The 18,028-nt window shown below is 41.0% G+C and overlaps 2 protein-coding genes across 3 annotated transcripts; both read right to left on the bottom strand.

Annotated features, from left to right (window-relative positions):
• Positions 1-5,577: 5,577 nt before the first annotated feature.
• On the bottom strand, positions 5,578-14,794 carry prph2a (peripherin 2a (retinal degeneration, slow)). Of its 2 annotated transcripts, XM_040135737.1 has the most exons (4): positions 12,526-14,794; positions 11,827-12,432; positions 9,548-9,794; positions 5,578-6,805 (listed from the first exon to the last, which is right to left on the bottom strand). In XM_040135737.1, the coding sequence occupies exons 2-4, from the start codon at positions 12,405-12,407 to the stop codon at positions 6,599-6,601; spliced, it is 1,035 nt and encodes a 344-aa protein (XP_039991671.1). In that variant the 5' UTR covers positions 12,408-12,432; positions 12,526-14,794; the 3' UTR covers positions 5,578-6,598. The 2 variants fall into 2 exon arrangements, with proteins under 2 accessions (XP_039991671.1, XP_039991670.1); XM_040135736.1 differs by having other exon boundaries at positions 11,827-14,794.
• A 129-nt stretch (positions 14,795-14,923) lies between these two features.
• On the bottom strand, positions 14,924-17,024 carry tbcc (tubulin folding cofactor C). The gene has a single exon (XM_040135735.1). It carries the CDS (start codon positions 16,984-16,986, stop codon positions 15,862-15,864), a length of 1,125 nt encoding a protein of 374 aa, XP_039991669.1. The 5' UTR covers positions 16,987-17,024; the 3' UTR covers positions 14,924-15,861.
• Positions 17,025-18,028: the final 1,004 nt, after the last annotated feature.

The following is an 18,028-nucleotide window of genomic DNA, read 5'->3' as shown; positions in this document are numbered from 1 at the left end:
CAACCACAAAGAGAAGATGCAAATTGGCTACAAAGACACATGAAATGACCACAAAGAGACACAAAACAACCACAAAGAGACGCCAAAGTGGCTACAGGGGAAACATAAAGGGACCACAAAGAGACACAAAACACCCACCAAGTAACGCTAAACAACTGCAAGGAGGCGCAACAGTAAAGAGACCAGAACAACTGCAGATGTTATTTAGTCTCTTTCCTTCTGGTTGCCTCATATAGGAGGGGTTGAGGGACTTTTACCTCGCCGGGCCCAGGGGCCTGTTTTACTTTTAACATTTTTCAACACTGAAACACTGAAGCCATCTGAGCAGTTTAGAGGGGAAATCCCTCTTCGGTGCAACTGATGGCAACTCAAAGACAATCTGACAACAAGGCAATGATTTTTTGTAAAGAGGTAACAAGCCAAACAACAAATCTTTAACAATCCACTGTATTTTACAAGTTTGCAAAATGCTTTTTTTTTTAACGGTAAATCTTAATCTGTTAAATTAATGCGTAACTACAAATGTCCGATAGTTATAGTGGAGCAAAAAGTACCATATTTTTCCTGAAACGTAGCGTTGGCGATAAAGCAGCACAAAATGGAAATACTCAGGTGAAGTACAAGCACCTCACAATCTCATAGATTAATCTCATCATTGGTTAATCTGTCGATTGAGTTCAATGTCAGAATATCATGAAAAAAAAAATGTTCATAACCCAAAGATATTCAGTTTCAAATGATATTTAAACCGAGCAAAGCAGCAAGCGGTCATACTGGAGAAGCTTGAATCAGAGATTGTTTGGAACTTCTTCGCTTATTAATTGTCAAAATTATTGACGATTAAATCTGTGTTGATTAATCAACTAATCGTTTCAATAAATTAAACCGCCCAACGGTATATGAAGCCGTTAAAATGAGCTCCACCACGACCAACTGCAACATTAAAATGCCGTTTACATATCAATGCATCAGTGATTCTAATATAATAATGTAACGCTGAAAGGAACCGTTCTGCGTAATGCAACTTTTACTTTTGACACCTTTAGTGCATTTTTCCCAATAATACTTCTGTACCTCTACTTAAGTAAGATTTCCACTGAAAATGCAAGACTTTTCCTTGTGATGGAGTATTTTATGGCGAGGTGTTGCTAATCCCGCAGCCTCTCACACAACACGAAACTCTCCTGTTCGGCTCACACCCTCCACCATGAGGACTTTTGTCGAGCATCCTGAAATAATAAGATGGTGTGAGGTGTGCATTTGTCCTCTCTGGGTGGCTACTGCCTGGGGAGGAGACATGTTATTGCTGAAGGAACAGATAGGTGCTAGGATCTAAACTTAACTTGCTGTAAGTCACACACACACGTGCGCACGCACGCACGCACGCACACACACACACACACACACAGACACACACACACACACACACACACAGAGGCAAGATAATATGTGTGCCCATGCATGCCTTGACTTAAGCCTTTTGTCAGGCATTGCTGGCCTCCCACCTGGTTTATCTTCTCCCTCCACTCTTATACACAAAGTGTTTTTGGCCTGTAAGACTAAACTTATATGTGAAGCTGTGTGGGATGCAGTGTGTGTGTGTGTGTGTGTGTGTGTGTGTGTGTGTGTGTGTATGCCCGTGTGTGTCTGCGTGTGTGTGTGTGTCTGAGCAGCAGGAATTGTAACGGGGCAGCAGTGTTGGTAATGGCTGGTCAGCTGGTATGGCGAGTATTCAGGGCGGGGGCAGTGCATTGTCCTCTCATAGCTCCAACAATGCCCCTCTGAGCAGGGCCACACATCTACCAGTCACGGGCCTCTCTCTCTCTCTCTCTGCCTCTGTCTCTGCTTTTCTTTCTGTCTGCCATATTTATTCAGCCCATAGTGAAGTGTAAAGTGAGATGTGATACGTAGCAGGGTCCCTGACCTTTGGCTCGGAACTCAAGGTCAACCAGTAACCTCGGTTAGTATCCGAACACCTGCCATTCATCCGCTAATTGGAAAGACATCACACTTTGCATCCTCATCATCACTCTAAATAATTGATTCATGTTGCATATATAGGTGCAGTTTCTTTATGCATAATTAATAGTCATTAGTCACATTCCGGGTGCATTGCTGTTTTTTAATCAATCTCCTATATAATGTAATGTCCACCATTCGTTCATCCGTTTGCCCATACAGATTCATAAATCCACTGAAGTGCTGAAACAGTTATGTGATTCATCAGTTTGTCACTCAACAGACGATTGATCAACGAACATTTTGATAATCAATTAGTTGTCTGGAACATCTAGCAAGCAAAAAAGCCGACCTTTCTCTTGGTTTTGTTCCTCAAATGTTGCTTTTTTCAGTTTTAAATCATTGTTAATTACATATTTTTTGGGTTATGTACTGTTGGTTTTGTAACCTTGAGCCCTGGAAACCTGTGATGGACATCTCTAGAGCTGAAACGATTAGTCAGTTAATTGATTGGCTGACTGCCAAAAAATAATAATCAATTAATTGTCTAAGTAATTCTTGTAAGGCAAAACGCCAAGCATTTCCTTGTTTACTTTCTTTAAAATGTGAGGATTTTCTGCCTTGTCTGTTTAACTGGAAAGATCATTTTTCACTGTTTTCTGAACTTTTGTGGACCAAACAATTCATTAGTTCCAATTAATCAGCAGGTTAATCAATAGCGAAAGTAATCTTAAGCTCCAGCCCTTGTCATTTTTCACTGCTTTCTGACATCTTATAGACTAAATGATTATCCAAACATAACCAACACATTAAGAAATAATGAAAATAATTGTGAGCTGCAGTCCTAATGTTAATGCAGTTTTTTTTCCCCCTAGTACTTAGGATCTTGTATGCTGTGACAGTGTTTTGCAAGACTGTTCGTTCACCTGGATGAGAACTTATTCAATAGGAGTTCACATGGAGAGAACAAATAAGGATATAATGTAGATACAACCGAACCCTAGGGCTCCGGAGAGATGCGATGATCACTTTTCCTTCTTTATTGATATCTTACACGGCAAACAATCGATCAATTACTGAGTAACGATGGAAAATTTCGTTACTTTTCCCAGTCTCAAGCCCCTCTGTTGTGTCAAGGATATATCGAGGGAGGCTTCTGCCATTGGAAAGTAAGTTTTTGTCAAAGGCCTATTTCCATCATCAGTGTCAGTAAAATGGGTCTTATTTGTGTGTTTATATCATTACATATGAAGGGACTTTATTTGAATTGCTTCATACGTGTTTCATTTTTTTTATTTGCACTGAGCCTTAGTAATAGATGTTCTTTTCTTTAAAGTTTTTCCAGCAACGGGCAGGACGCCCCTGCTACATCATCACCGATGGAAAGACACCCTCTTGTGGACTTTTAATGTTACTGAGGCTGTTCAGATTCAGAGGGTGTCAGTGGTCTGAAGTGTTGATGCAGGGACGCACAGAGGAAGTGTGAAAGACATTTGGAGTCAAAATGAACTACAGCTGAAGAGGCAAAGTGTAAAAGTTGGCTGCGGGCAGTGAGCAAAACAGTGGGAGTGTTGGGGATATCAAACCTCAAAAATAAAGTGAATCAGCTGGGAGCCTAACTACAAGCGAGATTACCGCTGGAGATCTTCAATGGATTATATTTGCACACATTCCGTGTGGTTGTGTCTCAGTTTGTTACCTGCAGTCACCAACAGAGAGCAGCAGAATACAGAGGACACATAGGATGCTGTCAGCAGATTGTTTGCGTTTCTTAAGTTTAGAGGTTGGCTCTCTAGGAGCGGCCACATGTCGTCTTTCAGTGAGTGGGGTTTGGAAGGAACAGCAAGTGTTATTTGGTCAGTCGTGTATTTTAAAGTTAGTTACTTCCACACCTGCATTACTTTTAAACAAAAGCAAGCGCAGGCAGCACAGCTGAGAGGCCGTTTTGTCATGTAATATGAGCAGAAACAAGTGTCTGCCATGGGGGACTATCACTACCAGGATCCAAACCGCCACTGGAAACCAGTGGTGGAAAGTAACTGCGTACATCTACACAAGTGCTGCACCTAAGTGCAATCTGGAGGTACTTCTACTTGAGTGTTTCCGTTTAATGCCGTTTTAAACTTCTACATTTCAGAGGGAAACACCGTAGTTTTTCACTGCGCTACATTAACACTGACAGCTGTGGTTACTTCACGGATGCAAACTACATAAACATACAAAACACATGATCAGCTATAACGTATGGTGCATCGTCATAGACTAAATTACCCAACAGTATATAAAACAGTAAAAAGCTCCACCTCAACCAACTACGACATCAAAATACGGCTGATATGTCAATGCATCAATGATAATATCAACAATATAATAATATAGTACTAATAGGGGCCATTCTGCATAATGAGTATTTTCACTTTTGATACTCTTAAGTGCATTTTGTTTTCTAATACTTCTGTACTTTTACTTAATTTTTTTTTACATTTTTTAATGCAGGACTTTTCCGTGTAAAGGAGTATGTTTACATTGTGGTACTGGCACTTTTACTTGAATAGGGGAATTGAATCCTTTTTACAGTTTGTTCATGTTACACCTTATTTTTTGTGGAAAATCTCTAAAATGATGTCTTACTTTACTTGAAAGCGGCCTCTTTTTGTTCCCTGGCATACATTTTCCTCCTGCTCTGATCTTAACTTTCTCTCGTTTTTATCTTTCTGTCCCCGTTTTTTCTGCGTCTCTGTCTCTGTGACGCGAGTCCTGCAGTAGGACATCACCTGCTCACCTGGCTGAGGGGCTCCTGCTAATCTAAAGCCGATTGCGCTTCTTATCTACTCAGCGCTGGTTATGTGATTTGGTCTAACAAAAATACCATGCAGAGTTGGCCTCTTTACTGTTCCTGCTGACTCTTCACAGCTCCCCCCATCTGCTCTTACTAAGCCACGCTGGCTTTGATATCATGGCTCCTCATTCCACATGTCTGGGGTTTGCAGAATATGCGAATCTAAGTTCAGACGCATGTGTTTTATAGTGGATTGTGCTTCGGGAGAATAGCTAAACCGTACCTTATTGGTAGCTATTTATCAATACGGGATCAAAGGATTTGTTACTTGAAACCTCTGAAGTCACGGCTCATTCTTGAGCAGATTTAAGGCACAAAAATAACAGGTGTTGGGTAAATTCAATAAGAAAATTCAATTCCGGAGGATTTGCAAATGCATACACTATTTTTTTTCTGAATACATCAGGTGTATAACCCCCCCATGACACACACAGACACACACTCACACACAGACACACACGCAAACACACAACACACACACACACATATCCATGTCCATGTATGTGAAGAGTCATCCCATGTCCATGTGAAAGCAGTAATGCCGTAATTGCCCTTATCCTATTGACTTAATCAGGAACCCTGTGGCACTCACTGCAGGCCTGGCCTCTTGATCTCAGGTCTGCGCAACTCAAGGTCGAGACAACACAACATCATCATTTTACTGTTGAATCACATCTCTAAAATCCTTTATTCAAGTGCACAATCAGCATAATCTCTTTTCTACACAGACACAAAAAAATCATATGGAAAAAAAAAGCTTTACATGGAATTAAATAAAAGATTTAGCTTAATTACATTATTTTTAAAAAAGTTAAATTTGTTTTCATCATTTCTACACTATGTACAAAGACAGCAACCCAGTTGTTAGAATATACATACATTTTCATCAATATACAGATACCAAATGCACAAGGGAAACATCAAAGAGTATCTGAGACTACAGTACAGGGGTCAGGAGCCAAGATTTAGCTGCCAATTTCAGTCGTCCTCCACAGGTTTGGAGTTGCCCCTGCTTCTCTCTGAGCTCACCTCCCGATGCCCATGCCTCACTTTTTGACCATGCACCTCAACATTCATGCATAATTCATACCGATTCATTCAATTCCTAATTTTACTCCATATCGGGAGCTTCTCCAGTCTTCGTTGTGGAATAAGGTGGACTAGAGTATAAAAAGAGGTGAGTGGGGGAGTTTAATTTTGTTTGCTTTGTCTCTTTACAGTTTCAGCTACAAGCCAAAGCCCTACAGACAGGTCAACATAAATAAAACACAGTGTTTCTTTGTCTGTCAATATCTTGCACCTCTGGCTTCATGAGAAGGGGAAGCTGCTTGGCAACCACCATCCCCACCAAACTATCGGACAACATTACAGAGGAAAAATTACATACTTACTTGTGATTGCAAAGCTTCTGAGATTTATCAATACTTATCACATTTACCTGTATTATCATTTTTTTCCTTGGAAAAAATAATCAAAATCCAATGAATATCAGAAACCAAAACAGGAAATCTGTATGCTGTGAAGCAAAGGACGGCGCTTGTTTAGTTGGGGAAAACCAAAATTAAAAACCAGGACATAACTCATCCTACTCATAATCTCTCTCTATGTAAGCATACAGTATTATTTATGCAAGGAGTCCATTTGTAAGGAGTCCGTTTAAAAGGAGTTCGTAGCCAAATATGTGTGTGTGGGGGTAGTGTCTACATAATGAATGTTGGTAGAAAAAAGCAGTGATCTAACACGTCCTCCTCTTCTCCTCTTCAGGTGGGAATGGTGTCAGTTTTTGAAGGAGGCGTTAGTTCAGCTCACTGTTGCAATGGCTGCCTCATCCCCCTCCTCCACCTTGCTGCCTTTGCCCATAGCCTTCATTTTGGCCATGATGTCGGTGAATGTCTCCTTCACTGTCTTCTCCAGGATCCAGCCCTCGCTCTCGCTCTCTGGGTCCTCGGGGTTAGCCAGGGTGGACAGGGAGCTGTTGACGTACTGCAGGCCCACGGTCACTGCAACCTGCGTTGGACAGGAACACATATCAGATAAACCCAAACCTGGGCCCTCAGAAGTCACTGTATCATCTTCTGACGAGCACTGTGACTCGCTGATTATTTAGCATATAGAAACGGAATATAAAATTCCAGTTCTCACACAGTTTTAAATGCTTAAAACCTTATGTCATCATAGGACAAAATGAACTGACTGGTCCCCAAATTGGGGAACATTGCTTGGTGAAAATACAACTTCGCATAAAGAAACTAACTCAGCTGCATTTAAATTACTCAAATGTTGTTAGACTTAGACATACTGTCTTCAAGATCATCAGCTTTTGAAAAGGACAAATAGATACAAAATCGGTGTTATCGTCATCATTATAATTGTCACGACTACCTGATAGTTGATCGGTGGAAAAAAATGCAAAAAAGCAAAACATGTTATGGTTCCAGTTTCTCCAATGAAAGAAAGTGCTGCTTTACCATGTCTTGCATTACAGTAAATTGAATCTCTTTGGATTTTGGACTGTTGGTCAGACAAGTGATTTACTGACTGTCAGCTTGGGCTCTAGGAAATTTTGATGGGCATTTTTTTTCACAGTTTTCTGAGGCTTGTACACGTAATGATTATTCAGTTAATTATGGGCATAATTGGTAGATAATTTAATAATTTTTAGTTGCAGCCTTATTTTGTATATCCTCTCTCTTCGCATCATTTTTTTTAAAAGTGCGATGTGACATAACACAATGAGATGACACAAATGACATATGAGCGACGAAATCTGCAGACAGGAATAGAACAAACAAAACACAGAAGAAAACAGAAGGAAGACAAAAATAAAAATATATATAATTCTTGAAGTAATCTATTTCCTAGACGCCTACCCTGTCACTAGGAAAGTTAAGAAGTCAGTTACCACAAATGGTTACTGCAGAACAAGAGATCAAGCTCCAGGAAGTGGGTCCATCCTTGTCACCTCCCTTAGATTAACTGATTACTCCATCTCTGAGCCCACTATCTGTGTCAGCATAGAGACGCTTGCATAACTACTCTTAATTCTGGGATTCCTCCGACTGTGCGTCTGATCAGCTTCCATGTGTCGCCTGAATCCAAGTTTAGGCGACACAAGAACAAGGGTTTGTCCGCAGGATTTCTGGGATAAAGGCATTATCTAAATGGTGCTATCCCTTGTCTGATGGAGGTGATACAGGACCTCGAACCACTCCGCTCATCACCGCTGTCACTGAGTTCAAGGATTTACTTGTACATGTTTTTCACTGTGCTGTGTGATGATGAGCAGATTCTTGGGCTCCAGCAGCAATAACAACAGATGTTGGCAGTGGAGGCTGAGGAGAGCTGGAGAGAGGAGAGAAGCCATTTGGCTGCTACAGGATTACACTTTTGGTAGAAAGTAGCAGGTGACATACTGTTGGTAAGCTGCGCACCCATACGTGCTAAAGGTGGCACAGGCTAACCTGACGGTAGGCCAGGAGGAATGACATTTAGGTAAGGAGGACAGAGTTGTTTTGGAGGGAGATACAGTAAGTGGATATAGATGACAGTAGGGGTGGAGTGTGGAAAGGAGGGAAGAAGAAAGGAAGGAGGTTGATGGATGAAAGAAATGCCAACTGGGTCAAGGCTTTGCATGTTTATACAAAGGTTCTTCACCTCCCTTCTCAATACTAGGCCATCAAAGTCCTTGTCGGACTCCCGAATGATTTTACTGAACACCCTCTGAATTTATTGGAAAATAGCTAAACAATTCATTGAATAATTAAAGTCCCCTTCCACTTAAAAAGGTGTTTCGCTCATTGTTACTTCACTCCACTGTGCAGACTGAGAGCTTGAAGCTAGAGGGCTGTTCCGACATTCATCTGCTGAAGGGGGAAGGTTTCCATTTGCTCATCTTAAATCTGAGTTAAAGGCATGTATGTACCATCTTGTACGATTTTGGGACATCATAACTAGTTTGAAGGCCAGAACGCACACAAGTGGGATGTGGAAACTTGAAATTTCCAGTGCGCGTACACTGAGAATCGACTTTTCAATGAAATATGAGACATCTTGTGTCCAGTAGATTAACTTTTTCAATGAAAGAAATTGCATATTTTTAGGTCATTTAAGGTTGAGCGGACAACAACAAGAGCCACCTCTTGCCGAAGCTGCTTATATTCATGGGTTTCGAGTATGGAATTGGCTCATAGTTGCCCCTTGTGACTGTTGGGGTAAAAAAACCATCCACGACAACTGAAATTCTCTCCAACCGTCAAGTATCAGTGGGTGTTGTCAGCTCTCTAGCCTCTGGGTGCAGTAATGAGCCCATTATGGCTTGTTGCACCACAGTGAAACAAAGGAGACGCCACATTAGAAAACTTACTTGGAAAAGCAATACAAAGTGAGATTTTTGCATTATCAATAGTGTTTTCAAGCCGTATTTTTCAGTTTTTCAAGAGAGAAGACTTTGAGGGATTGAAGAATAACTGGTTGGTTTGGCAAATGTACTTCTGGTTAAGTGCCCCACCTCTGATAAAGAGCTGCACTCAGCTGCTTCCCTGGGCTTTCTATGGAGCCATCTGAGACTGTTTCCTCTGTAGTGGATGAGATAGTCCCAAACAAGGCTTAATTGAGGGTGTAGATGTTCTACTGAATCTTAACATGTTGGAGTAAAACTATTTTTTAAGTAATCTGTTTGAAGTGAGGTGGAAAATTATCATATTTGCATGAGTATTTCTCTATTTGTGTCCATGTTTCTTTGGGTCTGACCTCCAGCATCGTGATCAGTACCACCAGGGCTCCGATGGTGTTCATCATGCCTCCATAGTAGGACAGCAGGGCGTCACGGCAGCCGCGCTTCCACACGTTGAGCTCCTCGGTGTAGTGGTCGTAGCTGTAATGGGCAGAGTTGTTGGTCATCTGGAGCTGGATGCAAGGTCTGGGGGAGCTGGGGTTACAGCAGCTGAACGGGACTCCGTCCATCAGGTACTGGCCATCCACGTTGCTCCCAATGCGGCTAAGAGGAATCAGGCAGAGTGTCACGTTATGATGGGTTGGAAGTGACAGTATGGTGAAAATAGAGGTCAGGAACCTGCCACACTATATGCAAGTCCGAGTTTGACTTATTTTCTACCAGAATAACTCAAAAAGAGGTGCATGTTGCAGAATGTGGCACAGCTTATCTTCTCAGTTATTGGATAAAACCTTTTGAGGCCATAGTAAGTGGTGTTGTTGTACTTTACAACATTATGGAGTCCAATTAAACACCACACATTCTTACCGTAACAATAAACAGTGTCGAATTAACATCTATCTGGCAGTCAAGCTAACTAAAAATTTAACTTCATTAGATTCACAATGTCAGTACTATTGCAATGCTGATGAAGTGGTTTGTATTGCTTTTATTGTGTTCATTCATTGTTATTCTTTATATTCTGTGTTTACAACCTGCAGAGCCTGAACAACACTGTTGCCGATGTACAATCAAGCATCAATAGTTTGCAGAATACTTCAACAAAGCATCAACGATTATGGTCAATACCTCCATCAAGGAGGTCATGTTTTCACCCATGTGTGTTGGTTTGTTTATTTGTCAGCAGGATTTAACAGAAAGTGCTGAGCCGATTTGCACCAAACTTGGTGGAGGGATGGGGCATGGGCCAGGGAAGAACCCATTAAATTTGGGGGAAGATCCAGAATATGCACTATAAATTTGAGACAATTTCTTTTAAGTCTGGTGTATGTTGTTTGACATTTGCTTTCGCGGAGGTCTGTGCTCTCTGATTGCCTCTTTAGTTGATAAAGTCTCTATTATGAAGGCCTACATATCACACAGAGTACGATAAATGTGAAGTCAAATTTTACTTAAAGGGCTTGACCTAAATCTTTTTTTCTAATCCTTTCAATGTAAAAAAATGTTTTCAGGCTTTTAATGTGAAAAAGTTCAGGCTACCAAATAAACAAATTTGAGTCAGTGCTCAGTCTAAAGAGCCGATCTCAGCTGTGATTAATAGTTGTAGGTCAATGGAAAGACAAGTGTGATTGGATCACAAAGACTTGAGAGGGTCAGATATGGCAGGATTTCGAGAAACATCAACACCTAATTAAGCCCAAAATAATGTCACAGATAACACTTTGGTTGGTCAATACTAACATACAGGAAACACTTCTTTCTATAGGAAAGTTTTGAACACTAATTAATGCATTATCAATTAGAATGACAGCAGTAGTGATATTTCCCTAAGGCTATTTCAATTAGGATTTGAAAAACTTTAAAACAAGCCATTGACAGAGGCCTGTAATGGCATCGCAAGACTTTTCACAAATCACTTCCCTATTGTAAATGGGCAGCCACTGTTTTTACTACTTTAAAATCCAAGCTCCAAATTGTTTTATTGGACAGTGCTGTCCCTGGAGTGTTGCCAGCTCTTCTGTTGATTGGAAAGGACACTGATTCTTGAAGGACATGAAGCTGTAATCCTGAAGATTAACCGCTAATTGTGTGCCAACGTTCATAACCATCCTCTTCACAAATGTCCTCACAGAGCAAACTGTTACTTGTTGCCCAAAATCAATGTAGGCATAAAAAGGTTGTCACAAAGAGGCCAAATATCACTGTATTTAAACAATGTGCTTTTAATTCCACTCTGGCCTTTTTGACCCATATATCTTTTTTTTTCTCTACCTAATCACCAAAGCCCCTCCTCTTTACTTTATCCATAAAACTGCCTAGTAACCTCTTCTGCCCTCCCAGCCCCAAGTGCCACATCCCCATTGCTACCTGTTGCTGTCACCGTTTGGGGGTAATCCTTAGTGGATGAAAGTGAGTAATACACCTCCTCTGACCTACCTTGACCTCAAATCCACTTATACTGAACTCAAACTTTATATAGAAGTATCCCACCTCAGTAGCCTCCATCTTGATACTCAGAGGTTCAATGATAATCTCTGAGCCAATAAGAGTCATTTCACTGTCGCATCACACATGAACAATATCTAACTTTTACAGGTTATCATGAAGGAATTAGTTTTTAATCTTTGTCACTTACTCTTTGACTTCTTTTGAACTGAAGTCCAGGTAGCGGTTGCTGACCCACTGAATCTCAAACCAATCTCTGTAGTTGTCATTCCCGCAGCAACGAAACTCCACCTGCATCAGGTCCAGGGTCCTCTTCATGTAGCAGCGTCCCGGTGTGTCTGTGTCCTTGTAGTACTTCATGCCGTTCCTCAGCCCCTCAGCCAGGGTGAATTGCAGAGGGATCCTCATAAAGAAACACAGCAGGGCCGTCACAAGCAGCAGGGCGTTGAACCCCACGCAGAACACCAAGAAGGTCTTCAACATGGGCTTCCACTTTGCAAACTTGGTAGGGTCCAGTGAGTCGTAGCAGACTTTGCCTCCAAAGGCATTGATGCCGCAGGCTAGTAGACCCATGAATATAAGCAGGTTGGGCAAGAAGTGGCTCTCGTTGTTGTCCATAAGTTCTGAGCGCTTTCGCAGCTCGATCTTAAAGAACAGGCCCATGCTGAATACCAGCACGCCGGCCATTACAGCGAACCAGTACATGAACCAGACAGTCTGAGCGAGCTTCACTCGCTTTTTCAGATCAAACTTGATCAACATCAAAGCCATTGTTCAATCTGAGTTGTGTCCTTGCCTGTGAAGAATGAAGAGAGTCAAATGATGATCTAGATCAGCAGGAGCTCCAGTTTGCCCCTTACTTTAGATAAATACTCTTGAATGCGCCAACCTGCAGTCCTAGTTTCCCTGTCTCTTTGTTATCAGGGTCTCCTCTGGCTGGTCCAACAGGACTGAAGAATCAGGTCAGGCGGTAATCCATCCCACAGAAAGAAATCAGAGATGAAGGACCCAGGAGGACAGGAGTGTTATTTCTTCAAAGCTATCTCCTCTCCCATTGTGACAGAAACTTCAAATTTCATAAAGCTTTATTTTCGATAACTTTTGCCGGTTTTCCTTCCTTAACACACAGGTGAGGCTAATCTTGATGTTCTGTTCTCTCTGAGAGGTGGAGGATTGCCGAGGATCCTCATGATTAAACTCAAAGTTGCAGTACGTCATGCTAAGCCTATGTAAGCAGCCTGATCCAATTTACAGAAATCCCTCTACACAAGATGAGCCTGATCGTAAGCCACTGCCAGGGGCCATAATTGGTTTGAGCTTTCACGTGGTCATAGTTGCCTCGATAGATCGCAGCAGGGTCTGCAAAGGCATCAGCTGAACACTGACTAAGGCCATGGATGTGAAAGTGGAGCTAATAATGGTGCATACCCATTCACAGGTAGGGGTCCACAAGTTCATCACAAACCGGATGTCTTCACAGTGGAGCAAACAGGCTGAGTTAATAAAGCCCCAGTAACCCATTCACAGAAACAGAAGACCATTCGGGCTCACAGATCAGCCCCTCTAGTGTGACTGTGTATGTAAAAAAATCAGTTACAACTACACAAAAAAAACTCAAAACTGACACAAAGTGGATGGATAAAACATGTGGTCACACATTAATAGATATGGACATAAGATAGTTGTAGAAAATGTTATCTTGCAAGCTAATAATTGCATTTAAGTGATTTACGTTCTCTCGGTAATGAACTTATCATCACTTGCCATCTCGGCACTCATAATCAACACTGTGGCACAAACATGAGCCAGAGGCTTATGCTGACCAAAGCCAGCCCTTTCCCTGAATGGCTTCTATTCTGGTTCCTTCAAACTTCACTGTGACGGGACATGAGAGCTGCAGTGTTGTTTTGGTGTAATAGTTCTATCACTGTCCCTGTTCCTTCCAAATGCAATTAAAATATTCAAGGCAGAGCCTCCCTATGCCTCTTTCACTACACCTTGCAGTCAACCCCTCACTCTACTATATTTTAAATGATTTCTTTATAACTGTATCTATTGGTTTTCTTGAAATGGTGTTGTTTGTTGATAATTGACAACAAAGTCCCCATCCAACAAGCATACTATAGAGAAAATTATCTCTAGCTAGCCTAAATTACGTAGTTTCCTCTGTATTTCATTTAGAGTTTAGAAATTTAGCACCCCCTCCCACATTCTTCCTTTTTTTTTTCTTAAGACCACATAAATCTGTTCTATCTATAACCACATGGTATCACTGTTAGTGTATTGTCTTATATAGTCTTTAAAAAAAGTGCCAATTTTTCATGAAATGGCTTAAGAAAACCCTGAAATATTTTGGTATACAGATGTTCAAAAATCTAACTGGTTGTTGAATTTTGATGTGTTTGAGTTAACAGTAGAACTTTACTTCACCCCCCCATCCCATTTTAGCATGTAGTAAATCATTTATAACACACTATAAAGTAGCTGTATGCAGATGTAAGGACATTTTAAGTATTTATTAATGTACAGTGTTAACAACTTTAACCTCTCCTATCAAGACACATTTTCTATTATTATAGCGGTTGACAAACACAATAACAAACATCTTCACTTACAATGACTCACATTTCTTTCTTTTAAGAGTCCAGTGCTCCTGATTGGGGATTAACAGACCGTGCAGTCGTTCAGGAAATTGGGTAAGAATGTCTACATATGCACCACCGCTCCTGGCATGCTCACATAAAAATGTTTTACGTCAGATAAATGACCCTGCCCAGAAATTCAGCTGGACCATTTGATCATGTCAATCCCCTGACAATCTCTACATTCTGAGTGCACGTTCTCATGATGCAGTGAGATTAGTAAGCGTCTACTTTTTAGTTAATTTGGTACACAGTGGCTAAACAGTAATTTATCCATTAGCAAAAATGGTTTATTCCATACAATTCTCCACTTCGAAAAAATTCTATTCCTTCCTGAAATAAATTAATTTTTTGACATGGAAACTTTGCCTCTGACCATTATTTTTGTGGAATCCTAATTATGCATCATGCAGGTGAACAGTGTTTTAAAAATAAAAATTAAAAGCCCAGAAATTAAATCCAAACTGGTACTGGACTTATGAAACCGATACCAATATCAGTATTTGAGAGTTAATAAAACCAGCCAGCTATAGAGCTGAAAAGAATTTATTAATCTACTGCTATTTCTTCGTCCTAATTGGCTGACAAATACGCCAATATCAGTATCTCTGCGATAAACTGATATCAGCTGGGCTCTACCAGAAATCCTGCAATGTCACACTAGTAAACTATAAACACATCTACCAAGAAAGGATGATTTGAATTTTTTTCAACACCACAGCCTATCAGGCATTAAAGCTAATGTTGGAGAGTACAGCTTTCTCTGAGTGAAGTAGTCTTTCACTGTTTTTTTCGTTTTGCAATTTGCCAACTGTTTGCTAATCATGAGCAGAAGAACAAAGACCTACAATAGTCCAAAACCTGAGTTTAATTTTGAGTGGATGCATTGCCTCAGGAAAGATGTGATGCTCCTCCATACTACAGGATGTGTACGGGATGATAACAACAGGTGGATTTTTATTTAAATATATTAGTGCAGCTTTAACCGTGTCACACAAAGTGCTGTTTTTTTTTTTATTCATAGCTGTGTAGACAAGTAGCAGTACAACACAAAACAGTGAATGAAATTTGCTGATTATTCTTAGTCAAATTTGTTTTCCTTCCAACAAGACAAATGCTTTTCAGACTGGGTTTAGAAAATGATCAAAAACCCAATTTTTGTAATGCTGATGTAGAGAAAATGATGCATTTATTTCAGTTTCCTTCTCGTATTACTGCCTTTTTCGTGGAAATCAAGGGTTGGCTAGCTTTGTATTCTACTGTCTAGAGCATTTGGTGATTCAATAAGAAGAAGCCCTCTGTTCTTATATACTGCTGTGCTATTGGCTAACAAAATTCATCTTTGATGTGAAGATGGAAATAATTTAAATTGAGTGTTTTCTCTATTATTTGGGTGTGTGGGCTACGTAAATTGCAATCTGAGTACAACTGAGTCACTGTCTTAAAAGAGAACCCTCATCAAACCAACTCATCTTCATGAAGCAACATGGACAAGACTATATATGTGTATTCAGGCTTACATTTTGTTTGGTGGTTTAATTGAAATGTTAACTTGGCAAATAAAGGCTTTAAAAGGTTGAGCTCTAGGGATCCCAGTTGGTTCTCCTGTCTCCTTCTGGAATGACAGTCCAGTTGGGGGAAGGTTCTCCTGCAGCAAGCCAGTTGAAGTCATCTACCTGGCTCCAGTTGTTTCGTTCCTGGTCTAGGCCAGACACACTAAAGTCCTCCTCCAAAGTGGGATAAGCCCAGGTGAACGGGGCGAAGCTCACTCCGTGACAGTCTTCTATGATGGCCCGGCTGGTGACGTGCAGATACACCTGTGTGTCTGTTGTGTTGTGGGTGCGTAGCTGCTGACAGGGGAAGCTAAGCGTACTGTTTCTGCAATGATCGACGAATACTGAGCTAGACACCGGCCCGCACAGGATCTCGCAGCTGTCAATGTGCTTCAGGTGCAGTGTGCTGGGGGAACCGAACAGACGGACCTTGCAGTTGGACAGGTGAGTCAACAGCAAGTCTTGTTTCTGGATCTCCTCAGATGTTTTGGTTAGAAACTCGCTGTCCATGTTGGAGAAGCCGCACTGCTCAGAAGCTCCATCTCCAGCCACCTCACCAGAATCTGCAGGTGTGGCAGCATCAGGTGGAGCCGTGTCTGACACTGGTGCGGAGACTTTGTCTGCTGCTTTAGTGCGAGATCGAAAGGCGAACTTCTTCTTGGGCAGAGCCTCCTCCCTGGTCTCAGCAAGGGACGTATGGAGTTTCTGGAGAGCAACCTGGGCTTGTCTTAGCTCGTACGAAGTCAGAAACACCACGCTGTCGTTCAGAAACTTTTGGAGCAGCACAGTTTTGGCCGTCGCCTCCTCCAGCCTCTGAGTCACGACGGCCCGGTCAGCTCCGGAGCAGCTGGACAGCAGCTCCTCGATACACAGCCGCTCCCTGCTGAAAGTGCTGGAGAAAAACTCGCCCTTTTCCTCGGCGACAGACTGGCTCTCTTTCGCTTCCTTCCTCCGCTCGGCGTCCTCCATTCTCGCCTGATGCCGTTTCTGAAGTCGCTCTTGAATCCTGGCCGCACCGCTTTCACCAGAAAACACATTTTCCTGACTAAATTCAGCTAGTTGCTCAGCCATGTTGTTGCGCTGACGGTTTATGCGGAAATGGCAACCGCTCTTCTGCTTCTTCTTGAGTTCCGAAAGCAAATGTTGAAGGTGCATAGCGCCACCTACTGTATAGGAGCTTGAACCGGACTAATTCATTTGGAAAAATGATTGTAAATTAAAGCAAATAAAATAAGATGAAATAAATCAAACAAAACTTATGAAGCGCTTCTAAAATATGATGCAATGTTATAGATGAAACTACACGACAGTATATAAAAATCGAACCGAAGGTATCTATGCATATTTGACTATTTTGATAGAGTTTTAATCATTTTATGTCATTTTTCATGCAAAAATGCAAAATATTTTCTGGTTACGGATCATAAAAAGTGATGGTTTGCTGTTTGCTTAAGTTACAGTAAACTGAATAATTTTGAGGTTTGACTGTTGGCAAACAATCATTCCATAGATTAAAAAAATAAATAAATCAATCAATAAAATAATCAGCAGATCAGTCCATACTGAAAATAATAATTAGTTGAAGCCCCGCATATAATAGTTCAAATTTAGCTGTATTAGAATACATGAATAAAAAAAATGGTCTAATGGTATCAGTCACAGCTGTTTTTCTACAGTAAGTACTTTTACTTTTGATATTTTAATTATATCTTCCCGATTATACGTAGACAATAACACCATCAGTGCAGCACTTCTACTCGTAATGGAGTATTTTTACAGTGTGGGATTACTGATTTTTTTTTTTTTTAAAGTAAAGGATCTGGACACTTCATCTACCACTGTGCATGGCTTTGATAAACTGACTGTGCTTGTAATTTCTATTACCACAGCCTCTCTATAAACATCGACATGGCCTATTTGCAGGTTGTACAAAAACAGACACCTTGCACAGCAGATGCCGCCCCCCCCCACCTCCATTAACATTTCCCTTGATACCTGACATGCACTCAGTTACCTTTTTAAGCTCTATCTCTTTTAAACACATTTGTTGAAATTTCCCTTTTTTTTTTTTTTTTAAATTTATTACAGTACAACACAATTTGACATCTACAGTGCTGCACCAACTTAAACTTTTGAGTACGCGTGGATCAGTAGCAACTAGGCAGCGCTTTGATTTACAGTAACTAAGGCCATACCT

This window comes from Xiphias gladius, chromosome 9 (genome assembly GCF_016859285.1).
Source record: "Xiphias gladius isolate SHS-SW01 ecotype Sanya breed wild chromosome 9, ASM1685928v1, whole genome shotgun sequence".
Lineage (NCBI taxonomy): Eukaryota > Metazoa > Chordata > Actinopteri > Istiophoriformes > Xiphiidae > Xiphias > Xiphias gladius.
The sequence above is the reverse complement of the archived record's forward strand: the minus strand, read 5'-3'. Positions and strand labels throughout refer to the sequence as shown.